This window comes from Dipodomys ordii, unplaced genomic scaffold (assembly GCF_000151885.1).
Source record: "Dipodomys ordii isolate 6190 unplaced genomic scaffold, Dord_2.0 Scaffold79, whole genome shotgun sequence".
Taxonomy (NCBI): domain Eukaryota; kingdom Metazoa; phylum Chordata; class Mammalia; order Rodentia; family Heteromyidae; genus Dipodomys; species Dipodomys ordii.
The window spans coordinates 7,334,816-7,349,329 of record NW_012267295.1 but is presented as its reverse complement, the minus strand read 5'-3'; the positions used below and the strand labels follow the sequence as shown (position 1 = coordinate 7,349,329).

The window sequence follows — 14,514 nt, the reverse complement described above, 5'->3', positions numbered from 1 at the left end:
GAGTCTCACAGACTTTCCTGCCCAGGCTGGCTTTGAACTGTGATCCTCAGATCTCAGCCTCCTGAGTAGCTAGGATTACAGGCATGAGCCACCAGCACCCGGCTTGGCCTCATGTTCTTATTTAGCTTTTTTTTTTTTTCTCCACTAAAGGCTAGTGCTCTACCACTTGAGCTGTACCTTTACTTCCAGCTTTGTGCTGGCTAGTAAAGAGTCTCTCAGATTTGTCTGTTCTGGCTGGCTTCGAACTTCGATTCTCAGACGCTCAGCCATTTGAGTGGCTAGGATTACAAATGTGAGCCACTGGGGCCTGGCTCATTTACATTTTTAAATAGTTGAATTATCCACCTTGTGGCTCAGTGCTGGCAAAATAGCATTGCCAACACTGGGAGCTTTCCACCCTGGGAAGCCCCCACGCAGGCTGCCCCCTAGCAAGCGAGTGAATCTCAGCTAGACTGACGTCTGTGTGCACAGAAAACTTCAGGAAGTACTTGGATTCCAGAGGAGGTGAATTCACACTTGTTTTTTTCTGTCAGTCATTGGTCTTGAACTCTGGGCCTGGGCGCTGTCCCTCAGTTCTTCAGCTCAAGGCGAGTGCTCTGCCACGTGAGCCTCAATGCCACTTCTGGTTTTCTAGTGGTTAATTGGAGATAAGAGTCTCATGGACTTTCCTGCCTGGGCTAGTTTGAACCATGATCCTCAGATCTCAGCCTCCTGAGTAGCGAGGATGACAGGCGTGAGCCACTGGCACTTGGCTTCTCACAACTTTTAAGTGTTTACAAACTTTAAAAAGTACTGCATTTACAGTCCTGGACCCTGTGTGGGGATCTTCTAGCACCATTTACGTGTGAGCAAGCAGACTCCAAGTCAAGGACTTACCCTAGGTTCTGGACTTAGGGAAGTGGCTAAGCGACTGGACTTGAACTTCTGGGTCCATTATCTTTTAGGCCACAGACTTAATAATTAGGCTCCATCACTTCCTTGTGAAGTGAGGACGAGGCCAACTCCATGCCTCTAATCCACTTTCCCAAGATTCAGAGGCCATCTGTCTTCTTTGGCCTACTTTGTGATTCAAAGGACTTTTAAATTACTTGTCCACGATCTTTGTGGGAGGCTTGGGAATTGCCTTTTTCTAAGAGGATCAGATGATCGAGTGTCTGGGCTGCAGGGTATTTCATAGCCTTACCTAGGTTCCTGAATTCTTATTCCCTAGGGCATCTGGGTTTACACCGTCTGGTTTAAACTCATACAGTGCAGCCTGCTGATCATCCAGGCATCTTGTTAAAATGCAGGTGCTGATTGGCTGATCCAGGCAGATTGGGGGCAGGCTGGATTCTGTGTGGAAAGAGGCTATTTCCCAACTGTTTCTGGTCCTTCCTCAAATCCCACTGGGAGTAGCAACCATGTCTTCACATTGCTCAGGCCCCTCTGACTCCAGGGTAAGATGCACTTGGTCCATGAGCCAGTGCACCCCTTCAGGGATCTTTGAGGTGCTAAGAGTCCTGGACTTGGCTTATCAGCTGCCAGCGGCCACCTCCATCCACCCACCCACTGAGTCATATGCATACCGTGTTCCAGAGCCTGGATGTGGAAAAGGCTGGACACCATTCCCCATTCCAGCCCTCTGCCTCCCCCGAGGTTTGAGGCCTCACCCTGGTGTGTCTGGGGGTGGGGTGGGCAGTCTGTTGGTGTAAAGATTTCTTGGGGCTGAGGCCAGGAGTCAGAGCAAGAGAGGCTCTGCCAGTGATGGCCCCTTTGTCCCGAGGCTTACTAGAGTCCGAGAGCAATGCTTCTCATGGTTGACTCCCCTATTCCCCCATACATGTGATTAACCCACTGTTTAAATCTCTTGGCTTTTATGTGTGTGTGTGTGTGTGTGTGTGTGTGTAAGCCCACTGCTGTCACCTGCCAGCAGCCCTGCTAGCTGTTCCTCATGGCCAAGAAGCTGGAGAAGGGACTGGTTTCACTTCCAGAAAATTCTCTGAGCAACCGTCTATTCCAGAAATTTCAAGGAGGCAGGTGGCTTCCCCAGCCCTGGGACGGGCCTCGGCTCACACACAGGCTGTTTCTAATGGGCTACCAGAACCATCTACAGGTTTAATTCTTCCAGCACACATGCCAGGGTCTACCCAGAGGACCTGGCCTGCGATACGAAGCCAGTCGTTTCTCCTCTTCGATCTCAGCTCCGCTCATCTGTACAACGGGTATCATGATAGCAAAGGGAACCTCACACGGGGCTGCTGCATTTTGCATTTTTGTGAACTGTAAATCCCACGTGATTGTCTAAAGCTAGGGAGAAAGGAAGGCGCCAGGGACAAGTTGTAGACCTCCAGACCAGCTGTGTCTGTGCCCCAACTCTTTCTGAGGGGCTTGAGGGGAAAACGTTGCTGATCTCAGTGACAACCGACGCCAAGATGGGCGAAGAGATAGAGCCAGGAAGGCAGGAAAAAGACCAAAAGGAGGGCTGGGAAGGTGGCTCAGTGGCAGAGTGCTTGCCTTGCATGCATGAGGCCCTGGGCTCAATTCCTCAGCACCACATAAGTGGAAAAAGCTGGAAGTGGTGCTGTGGCTCAGCAGTAGAGCGCTGGCCTTGAGCTGAAGAACTGAAGGACAGCACCCAGGCCCAGAGTTCAGGTCCCACAACCGACCCCCCCCCAAAAAAACATGAATTTTATTCATCTACCAGAAGTAGTCATTTGCAAGGATTAACCAGGGAAAAAAAAGTCATATCAAAGGGTATGTTTTCTCTCACATGAAAACATGGATATATATATATATATATATAGGTGACCAGACTGACTGAAGTATGGTATATGCAGGGCTGGGTTTCTGTATTATAACCTCTTAGAATAATGAATAGTTAGGCTGGGAAGGTGGCTCAGTGGTAGAGCGCTTGCCTTGCATGCATGAGGCCCTGGGCTCAATTCCTCAGCACCACATAAGCGGAAAAAACTGGAAGTGTTGCTGTGGCTCAAGTGGTAGAGTGCTAGCCTTGAGCTGAAGAGCGGAGGGACAGCGCCTGGGCCCAGGTTTCAGGCCTCACGACTGACAAAAAGAAAGAAAAAAAGACAAAAAGGAAATCTTTGCTGCTCAAAGCCTGCCAGTTAAAAAGTAATAGCAGTACTTGATGTCTTCCGTGGAGGGCTGAGTGTGTCTGTGTGTCCGCAAGAGGGGGCTTAGCTTCTGCAGGAAGCCCTGCACAGTGGAGGCCATTTAAACAGTGGGAAATAATTGACAATGTGTAAACATGGCTTCAAGTAGGACTCAGAAAGGCCACCTGTCTCAGTCCCAGCGCTTGAATAAGAAGGCAGGATGCTGCCTTGTTGGACTCACATTTTTCACATAGTGACCCTGAGGGGAGAGAGCGGGAGTTGGTCACAAATACATTTTGGCCACAGAGTGGAATTTGTGAATCACGAGTCTTGATTGCATATGCTTCCTCCATCGAAGAGATAACCTCCTCCCAGAAGCTCTGCAACGGGGCGTGTGATGCTACAGTTTATACTAAGTTGTAAAAGACTGACAGATCCCTGCCTGGGGCCCACTTTGCTCAAGAGAGGTAGAGGCTGTAGTCGGCCTCTGGTGGGAGGTACAGGAAGGTGGGGACAGAGGGAGGGGCATGGCGTGGGCGTGAGTCCCCTTCCCCCCTTCCTACTTCACAGCTTGGCAGGGCCCCTGCCCCGCTCTCTCGTGCTTAGTTTCTGCAGATGCCCTTCTCAGGCCAGCTCTCACTTGCCTGGGGACTTTTTTTGGTTACTTAACCGGTCCCCTGGGCTCCATTCTGCCATTTGTACAAGTTCTTATCCTCCCTCTCCAGCTCCCCATTCTGGGGTCACAAAGTAGACAGAGCCAGGAAAAGCTTATTATGTGAGTCAGCCCCAGACAAGAGAGCTGAGCCCAGGTCCCTTGGAGCTGATGATGGCAGCAACTCTTGCCCAGTGGGCGTGAAACACTGGGGCTGCTAGAAGCCACCCGCCTGGTGGTCCTAGAACAGTCGGGACTCAGCCCTGTCACTTGGTGCTCTATACATCCAGTGAAGAAAGATCAGAAGAAAGATCAACGTGGTGCAGGCAGGGAAAGGTTAGAACACCTGGGTTTGGGCTTATTCATTGGGGACCAGCTCACTCTTTAGAGCTCAGCCAGAAGAGTGGATTGTAACCTCACTGATGGATTCCCACTTCACCATTTACTACCTGTGCCCTGGTTTTCACATCTGTAAAACGGAGTTTTGACTAGTACTGCCTTATAAGACCATGACGAAGATTGCTTTAAATGTTTGAATCTACATATATATATATATATATATATATATATATTTGCATCTGTCTGTACAGCATTAAGAACCATGTGTGCACAGAATAAACTTAACAGGACGTACGTGTGTGTGTGTGTGCTGGTACTGGGCCTTGAACTCAGGGCTTTGTGCCTGTTGTGGTTTTGTTGTTGTTGTAGTTTTTTAATTTTTGCCCATGGCTGATGATGTTCTATCACTTGAGTTACATACCTCCACTTCTGACTTTTTCTTAGTTAATTGAAAATAAGAGTCTCATGGACTTTTCTGCCCAGATTGGATTTGCACTGCAATCTCTGGATCTCAGCTTCCCAAGCAGTTGGGATTATGGGCGTGAGCTTTCAACGCCTGACTAGACCATTTGTTGTTGTTATTGGCCATGGGGCTTGGGGTAATGTTCCTGAACTTTTCTGCTCAAGGCTAGCGCTCTACCACTCAGAGCCACAGCTCCACTTCTGGTTTTCTGGTGGTGGTTAATAGGAGATAAGAGTCTCACAGATTTTCCTGCCTGGGCTAGCTTTGAACTATGATACTCGGCTCTCAGCCTACTGAGAGTAGCTATGATTACAGGTGTGAGCTACCAGCACCTGGTCGAGAATTTTTTTTTAAAATCATTGTGATTGCAGTGGTCTTTTTTTTATGGTTTTGCTTTCCATGGTCAACTGCAATTTAAAAATATTAAATGGAGAATTCCAGAATAAACCATTCCTGTTTTTACCACTGCAGGCCATCCTGGGTGGTACGATGAAAACTTGTCCTAGCCTTCTCCCAAGTGCCAGATGTCAATCATGTGACTTTCTTGCTAGAATGACTATGTTCAAGCATGGTGCTCCAAAGCACAAGAGTAGTGGTGCTGGAAATTTGATCTGCCAGGGAGAAGCCATATAGATAGCATTCAGTGCCATCTGTAATTTTAGGCATGCCCTCTCCACCGACGGGCAGGTAGCTTCTGTGTTATTAGAGTGTCATCATTAACCTTCTCAGCTCTGAAGTATGGAACAGGGCCAGATAATTTCAAAAGTCTGTCTTTCCCTTCTGGACCTGGAGATGCTTGCTTGCTGTGTGGCCTTCGGCAAGGCCCTGCTCCTCTCTGGGCCCCAGGCTTTTATCAGGTGCTGGAATTCAAGCCCTGACAGCTGATCTCTATGAAGTAAACAGAAGGCTGTTCCCCAGGGTGGAGTCCACTCTGTGGGAGGCTGGAAACAGTTTATTTTATGACTTGCCCCAGAATTTAATTAAATTCCCCTCTCTCCTTTTGTTTATTATGAATGCACTGCTTATTCCAGCTGAGATAAATGGTTAAGAAATTAAAGTAATAGTTTATCTTGGGAGCAGGTTAAGTCAACTCCCCTTCCCCTGCGAGTTTACCGGGTAGAGTCCTAACCTGGGCTCAGGCATTCTGCTGCCATTACCATCTAGGAGGGACATGGTTGTTCCCATAGGAGAGATGAGGAACTTGAGGTCCTGGGAAACTAAACAACTTGCTCAAGAACACTCAACCAAAGAATAGGCAATCCTGATATGAAGCAAATCCTAACTCCACATTTAACAGCCTTTCTTCCACAGTTGACTTTGAACTTGGATTCTTTCTGTTTTATTTTCTTTCCTTTCACCTTCCCTTCCCCTCCCCTCTTTTCTCCTCCCCTCCTGTCTTCTCTTTTCCTCTCCTTTTTTCTATTCTTTCCCTTCCCTCCTCTTCTTTTCCTTCCTTCCTTCCTTCCTTCCTCCCTCCCTCCCTCCTTCTTTCCTCCCTCCCTCCCTTTCTTCCTTCCTTCCTACCTCTTTTCTTCCTTTCTTTCTTGCTATGTTGCCCAGGTTAGACTGGTATCCAACTCTTGGGCTTAAAGACTCTTCCTGTCTCAACCTCTTGAGTAGCTGGAACTACCCATATACAACTATAGTCCTAGCTTGATCTTAACTTCTAATGTTACAATAATAACACATTCCTTTCTGTTTTTTGGTTGGTTGTGGGGCTTGAACTCTGGGCCTGGGCGCTGTCCCTCAGCTCTTCAGCTCAAGGCTAGTGCTTTACCACTTGAGCCATAGTATCACTTCCAGTTTTCTGGTGGTTAATTGGAAATAAGAGTCTCACAGACTTTCTTGCTTGGGCTGGCTTTGAACCACTATCCTCAGCTCTCAGCCTCCTGAATAGCTAGAATTACAGGCATGAACCACCAGCGCCTGGCTAATAACACATTCCTTTCAACTGGTTACAACCACATATTCCCACCACTGGAGGACAGTAGGGTCATCTCCATAGGGTCTTAGTAAGGTCCTAGGCCCCTGTGAGACACTAAAAGAAGCCCTGGGCCTTGTCCTTTTTAGCAAAATGATTATGTCACATCTATACAGATCTGTTTTAACTTTAAGGGACTCAAACATTTCTGGCTATGGACCCCACACAATGCCTAATGTCTCGAATCTCTCCAGTAAGTATTCATCATAGTCCAGCTCTCCACTCGTGACTGCCTCCTGCTGGAAGGGGCTGTCCACTGCATTAATGTTTGCCTTTAAAGCCACAAATTCTTTGTTCGTGGTGACTAGCACTTCCTTCCTTTAGTCCTAGCTTTGCCCATGAAATGCGCTGTGGAATCAGTCATGTTTCTGAAGATGCTGCTCACGTTAGCTCTGGTCCCTCTAGGTCACATACCTCTTTACCCACTAGCCCATTAATGTCACTCTGTGTACCATCCACAGTTGAACTCAATCTCTGGCCATAGACTGGCCTGCAAAGCTGCACGATTCTCCCTCTGTCCTATCTCCACGGATAGATCCTGACAGTGGATCACAGTTTTGTTTTGAAATAGGACACAATGATAGAGAAGGGCATAAAACAGTAAGAACAATCCTATGGATGATCACAAAGCAACAACACCTATGTCACCAGCGCCAAGTCTAGAGGAAGCAGGGGCCCTCTTCTGTGCCCTCTCTTTGGGCACATCTTTGACATTTCAATGTACGATTTGAAGGTTTTTTGGGGGGAGGAGGGCGGTTTGGTATGTATGTGAAGAGGATCAAGCCAAGGGCTTTGAGCATGCTAGGCAAGTGCTGTACCACTGAGCTGCACTCACAATAAACCTTGTGTTTCGTTATCACTTACATATGCATCCCAGTTAGCATTCTAGCTTCCCTGACTTTGGATTTTATATAACTAGAATGCTAGAAATAGGCAATGGTGGTGGATCTGACTTATTTCACTTAATCCTCTATGAAACTCACTCATGTTATCTGTCATTTAGTTCATTTTCATTGCAGAACGCATCCCCTCTGTGTTGAGTACGCTGTGATTTCTCTCCTGTCCACAGTTACATGGGATCTGGGGATTATGAATGAGGCTGCGATACACAGGATGCTTTGGTTTGTATGTCCCGCTGTTTAGGAGGAGAAAACCTCAAGGGCTTCTTCTCCTGTGTGGCTTCTGTTTCATCAGTAATGCCAAGCTATATTTGAAAGTGGTTGTGCCAATGTACACTTTCACCTGGTGTGTGAGATTCTGTGTCTCCACCAGCACTTAGCATTATTAAGCTTTTTGCTTTTAGCTGTTCTGGTGGCTTTTCAGTGGCATTGCACTGTTGTAATTCACATTTCTCCATGACTGAGTCACTGGAACCCAATTTTCTTTCTTTCTTTTTTATGGTGGATGAGAGCTTTGGCATCCACTGCTTGTCTGACTCACCCTGACCTGTGGCCAAGTCCCTGAGAGATGATGTTATTTAGTCATTGATTCCTATTGATTTTTAGTTGGATTTGAATTTCCAGAGCAGGTCCCGGCGTTCTTAATTACAATGACAGTTAATGTTCATTGAGTTCCAGGCACTGTGCTATGTGCTTGGCATGCATACTGTCTCTTAAGAGACAAACACTAGGGTGGGAGACCCTAAATGACTTAGCTACAATCGTAGAATTCAAAAGTGGTGTAATCTAAATGCAAATGAACACCCCCAGCTCCCATAACGTACTGCCTTTGCCAATGTTGGAAACTTGAAAAGGAAACTTTAAATATGGTTAAAACCTGAATAGTATATTAGATGTGTAATTGTCAAAAGAAGAAAAGTGGTTGTATGACAAACGATGAATATCCTAATATGTAGTTTTTTTATAAATTAATAAAATACAGCCATCTGAATTGTAGCCATAGGAGTCTGAAGGTTAGATAAGTCTGAGAATTTTTTATGTTCTTGTAGCCATATAAAGATTTATGTGAACAAACTTACAACTGCACCAAAAACTTACTTTAACGTAGGTTTTTCCCTTTGTTTTTTGTCGGTTATGGGGCTTGAACTCAGGGCCTAGGCACTCCCCCTGAGCTTTTTCACTCAAGGCTAGCACTCTACCACTTTGAGCCACAGCTCCACCTCTGGTTTTCTGGTGGTTAATTGACGATAAGAGTCTCACAGACTTTTCTGCCTGGGGCTTGCTTTGAACTATGATCCTTAGATCTCAGACACCTGAATAGCTAGGACTACAGGAGTGAGCCACCAATGCTTAGCTTTAACAAAATAGACTTTAACATCTTGCATATATATATATATATATATATATATCACAATATATAATACAAACATATAGTTGCATAGAACAACATATAGTGGTACTGAGGAGTGAACTCAGGGTGTTGTACTTGCTAGGTAAATACTCTACCACTTAAGTCATATGCCTTCCCCTTTTTACTTTAGTTATTTTTTTTCAGATAGGGTGTTGTGTTTTTGCCTAGGGCTGACTTTGGACCACAATCCTCCTATTTTTTCCTTCCTTCTATCTGAGATTACAGATGTGAACCACCATGCTTGGCTTGTTCTTAGAACTAACTTTTGCCTGGGCTGGCCTTGAACTTCAGTCTACCTGTGTAGCTGAGATTACTGTCATGAACCACCACACCCAGCCAACACACAGTCATCTTTTGATACCTGAGGGTGCTCATGTCCCTTAAATAAAATGGCATAGATTTTGCATATAACACACATCCTTCAGTGTACTTTCAATCATCTCTGTATTTCTTAAAGTACTGAAGATTTAAAGGCCATGTAAGTAGACTGTTCTACTGTATGGTTTAGGGAATAATAATAAGGAAATGTCTGCACACATTCAGTACAGGAGCGATTACCTCCCTGAGTAATTTAGCTCTGTAGTTGGTTGGATTCACAGATGAGGTCCCCTATATATGGAGGGCCAAGTGCACTTAGAAGCATGGGGTCCCCTGTCACCTCTATGTAAAACTTCCAATTAAGGAAAGGAAATGAATTCTGTCCATAGTTTCTCAGCTTTGACATAACTGCTATTTTGGGCTATATCATCTTGGTGTGGGGTGCTGTCTGATACATTATGGGATGTTTGTCTTTCAGCTAGGTGGAAAGCCAGGTAGACTTCCATCCCAGTCCCAACCAAACTGTCATAAGTACAATGATTTTCAGACATAGCTTACTGCCTCTTGGCGGTGTAGATCTCAGCTGCTTGTCTACCTTGACTTTTTTTTTTTTAATGGGAGCTTTTCCTTATAAGGCTGGTGCTTTACCCCTTGAGCCAAGCCTCCATGTCTTGGGGTTTTTGGTTGGTTAATTAGAGGTAAGAGTCTTCCAGATTTGTCTGCCTGGGTTGTCTTTGAACCAGGATGACGGGCATGAGGCATAGGCACCTGGCTCCCACTTGATTTCTGAAGTGCTCCCACTTCTCCTTGAGATTATAATCCAAGGTCTGCGTACTCCCCAAGCTGTTCGGCATTCCACCATATTTTGATTTCTGTGCCTTGAGAAACCCACTGTCCTTTGTCGTATTGATACAGCTCTTGTCTTTGTCCAGTGACGTGCTGCTCCCTGCTTCCTGTTTCTTCTTTGTCTCCCTGGTATACTGACAATCAGCACAGTTTCAGCAGGCCACTGACTTGTCTGGTCTCATTGAGCTTCCAGAGGCCTTTCTACCGCTCAAAAAAGCTCTTTCCACAAAGCTCATTCTCTCCATACAGCTTCCCATAAGGCCCCCAACAGCACCTCTACTTAAGTAATTATAGGACCATCTTCCCAGTTCCTGCATCTTGGCATAGAGCAGATGCAAATCAACAGACACCAACAGAGGAGTTTGGTATCTTTCAGGATCGGCCAGAGACTTTATCCAAGGCTCCTGGGTGGGCCACGATCCCCTTGCTGCTCTCTGGAGATGTTAGAAGGACCTAACAGGTGCCAGTCACTGTGTGGGCACTAACATGACGTCATTGGCTCAGTCAACTCGTCCAGACTTGTTCCTGAAAATCTTGCTCTGAGCCTTAGAAAAGTCCCTTTCCCTTGATGTCAGCATTTTCTGAAAACCTCAGTTTATTCTAGTTTATGTCATGTTTTTATACTCGGAGACATGCTCCCCTTTCTACATTTTGGGAATCCCTTTGGGCCTGGGTTTCTCAGAGATACTCCCGCTCCCAAGCATTGCATCAGTTTTGGTAAGCTGGCCATTGTTTTTATTTCCTGTTGGGGATTATTTTCAGACCTAGCGACAGAAATCAATGCCTGGGAATCCTCTAAACTTTATCAGAAGGAGCAGTGGCCGGAGAGAAACTGGCCAGCAGCGGGCAACACTTGATGACCATTTAGACATATGATTGGGGAGATGACACATATAGGTTTCTGAGTTGTTTGGTTTGTTTGTTTTTGTGGTTCTGGGGATGGAACCCAGGCCTTCACATGCTGGGCAAGCACTCTACCACAGAGCCATGCCTGAGCCCCCCTTTGGCTTCTGTTTGCAGACAGCTGTGTATGGGGCTCTGGTGGCCAGGACAGAGATCACAGGAGGATGTGGAAGAGTTAGATGAGGAGGAGGAAGAGGCAAGACCACAATGGGCACAGTCTGGGATATTTAGAGGAGTGTTTCCATGGAGACAGGTAGAGAAGTAAAGGAGGTTACTGGGTAGGACTTAGGAGGCCTTTGGTGGGTGGATGGCAGCAGAAGAGACTTCACGGGTGGCACGTGCTGGGGAGCAGCCATGGCTAAGGCAGGAGGAGACATCCTTGCAGGACGCTTTGAAGGAATGCCCAGAGAAAGTGAGGAGAGGAAAGCCAGGAGAGGAGCTTGAACCAGGGGCCAGTGGAGGAAGAGTCTGGGGACAGAAGGATGTCCAGCAGTGCTAAATAATACTGAGACCTCAATTCAGAGTGCAGAAGTGCCCCGCTGCATTAGCCCAACCCAGCAGGTCCCACCTAAAGGACAGAATGTTGCTAAATGACACTTGGGATCAAACAGACACCTTGCTTTGACCACATGACAAGAGCTCAGAGGAAGGAGAGTCGGGGACCCGAGGGAGATGGATTGAACATTCTTTTGGGAGCTCTGTCCTGGGGTACTGTGCTAAGGTGGGCTGATGGGGGCTCGAGGAAGGACAGCAGGTAGTAAGTGTATCCACTGTAACAGAAGACCAAGACCTCCTTTCCATACCTTTCCCATGCCGGCATGGGCGTGTCCCAGCTTGATCACCACGGGGAAGTGCGGGGCTGCAAGCTAGAAGAGACAAGAGAAAATGACTTGTGAGCTTTTCAGAGCTTTGCCAAGGTAGGGGGGTGAGGGGGAGCAATTACCTGTGCTGTAGACAAATCCTGCATCTGCTGTGGCTCAAACTCCCACCCTACAGGCCAGAGCTGTGGCTCCCAGAGGAAGCTCTGAGATATCTGAGAGACCACCAGGCCTGCAGAGATGGTGGAGCAGTACCCAACAGTAGGTTTCAAACCCTGGCAGGGCTACTCCTGAACGGTCACAGACAAGGCGTTACATGAACTTGTACATCTGTTTCCTCACCTCTAATATGGGAAAACAACAGTCATTTCTACCCCTCACAGATTGCTGTGAGCATCACGTGAGTTATCATACACGTGAGCATGCTTCGTTATCCCTTCCTGATCTGCCTTTGCTATTCCCACCAGGAAGAACAGTTCAACTACCTGGAAATGCTCCCCAACTCTTCCTAAGCCTTCTGTGAGCCACATTGGGGGTTTTCTTAATGACTGTAGAGATGCCCCCATCAGCACAGGCATTTGTTGGCTATACCACATGGGCAGGGTGCCGAGTGCTCACCCCATATCTGCCTTGACTGCTTGTTTCCCTATTGTACCACCAGCTTTCTGATCCCAGGATGAGGCTGAATGCCAGATCAGTGCTTTGTTCTGTCCTCTCAGAAAGACCTATAAGACACGTGCACTTGGCCCCATGATATAAAAGATCAGCATTGGGCTTGAAAGACTCACTGTTTGCTGGGTTCACAGATGCTCTATTGAAGAGCCAGGAGCCTAGGATTCACCCCTGAGCGGTGCTTCGTGTCCTTCCTACCACCCCTTTGCTGGAGGAGGTGTGTTTGCTTGGTTCCTGAGTCTATTTTGGTTTGCTTGAGGGCAAACCAAACTCACTCCTTTTTATGGAGTTCTCACCTTGAACTTGACTCTGTTAAATTCCAAGCTCCATGTGAATAGTTTTCTTTATTTCCCTCTCTAAATTTCAGACTAATTTTTTTTTTTTTTACCATACTCTGGTGCCTAATGTGAACACATTTATCTTAAAAATAAAAGAAGCAATATTTGATTTGGATTCCCCAAGCAATAAGCATTCACTATAAAAAAGCTGGAACAAATCCCCATTTTCTTTTGGTTTCTTCTTTCTTGACAAAATTGAGAAAATTATACATATCCCTTCTTTTTTCCCCCTGTTCTTTCCACCTGATGTTATGTGATGAGAATGTTCTTCATGGTTACTGTTGGTTGAAGAGTTATTATAAAACATTTCACATCTAGAGAAAAGTTTTCAAGAACAATGTTGTGGACATTGCCTTAAGAACTACAACATTTGGGCTGGGAAGGTGGCTCAGCGACAGAATGCTTACCTTGCATGCATGAGGCCCTGGGTTCGATTCCTCAGCACCACATAAGCAGAAAAAGCCAGAAGTGGCGCTGTGGCTCAAGAGGTAGAACACTAGCCTTGAGCTGAAGAGCTGAGGGATAGCGCCCAGGCCCAGAGCTACAACATTTCTCAAGTAACTGGCAAGTGGATATTGTTCTTTCTTTGGAGTAACTGCCTTTCCCACCACTCCACAAGCAACCAGTCTTTGGATTCTGTATTTTTCCCCCCTCCATTTATTCACAATTGTACTATTATATATATATATATATATATATATAATTCTCAAGCAATCCTATCAAAGAATCTATTCTCTGTAACTTTATTTTCGCATCTGTGAGATTCATGTACATTGGCCTACATAACTGCTGCATAGTATTCCATTTCTTGTATACATTTCCTGTTGGACACGCTCTTGGACATGTTCTCCCCTGGCTACGTGGGGGGATTTTTCCCTAGGGCACATACATAGAAGCGGAATGGCTGGATTTGAAGAATTACCATCTCAGTTTTGCTAGATGTTACCAAATACTCTTCAAAGTGGTTGAAACAACATGATCTGGAGGGGTAGAGAAAGAAGTGCCAGTGTTTGTGGCTCAGACTTAGATTTTACCAATTTGATCAGTGTAAGGTAGAATCAGGGGGTGGGTCTGCAGGGTGGGGCTTCTGTGATAACTACAATCATCACAGCCAGCCGGCCATGCAGCGTGGACACACTCAGTGGTCCAAGTAGCTAGGGATTAATTGCCATCTCATTAGCAGTACAGCTTGAAGGCAGGGGAGATGGGTCTGCTTCCCCCTTGGTCTCCCCCAGTTGAATCCCATGATGCACTGGTAGGAACGGGAAAGGACATGGATGGTGGAAAGCTTGCATCTTTGCCACTGGCCCTCTGCTTCCTCTTGGGCTAGATAGTTAAGCTCTTGGAACCTCACTTTTAGAATCTGTAGAATGAGGTGGATCACGCTCAACTGCCAGGATTGTTGGGAGAAGAAGAAAGCAGGAATGTAAAACTGCTTAGCACCAGGTAGTACTGGAATCTAATGCATAAAGTACAAGTGAGGGGAGGAGGGACATAACTCTGGCCTTGCGGAGGCAATGGGAGAGAGACGGGAAGAGGAGGCCATGATAACCCAGATCTGATGATGGGAAAAGGGGTGAAGTCTCAACCCAGGAAAACCAGGGGAGTGGCTTATGAGGGATTACAGGCTGACAATTGGAATTGACAAGATCCAGAGCAATAATCCTATGGAGCCCCTTTGCTACTGAGTTGTAGGGGTGTAATTTCTAGGTGGCATTTTCATCTGATGTCATATAATGAGCATTTTATGTTAAATGGTACTGGTGGCCTTAAAATAGAAAGGAT

General features: G+C 46.3%; 1 protein-coding gene across 2 annotated transcripts in view; it reads right to left on the bottom strand.

Moving 5' to 3' along the window:
* Syn3 (synapsin III) overlaps nt 1-14,514 on the bottom strand; it is a 375,944-nt gene that overhangs the window by 48,839 nt on the left and 312,591 nt on the right. For both annotated transcript variants that reach the window (XM_013024869.1, XM_013024868.1), the window contains one exon: nt 11,705-11,767. In XM_013024869.1, the coding sequence (XP_012880323.1) occupies nt 11,705-11,767 (63 nt within the window). The remainder of the gene's footprint in view (nt 1-11,704; nt 11,768-14,514) is intronic.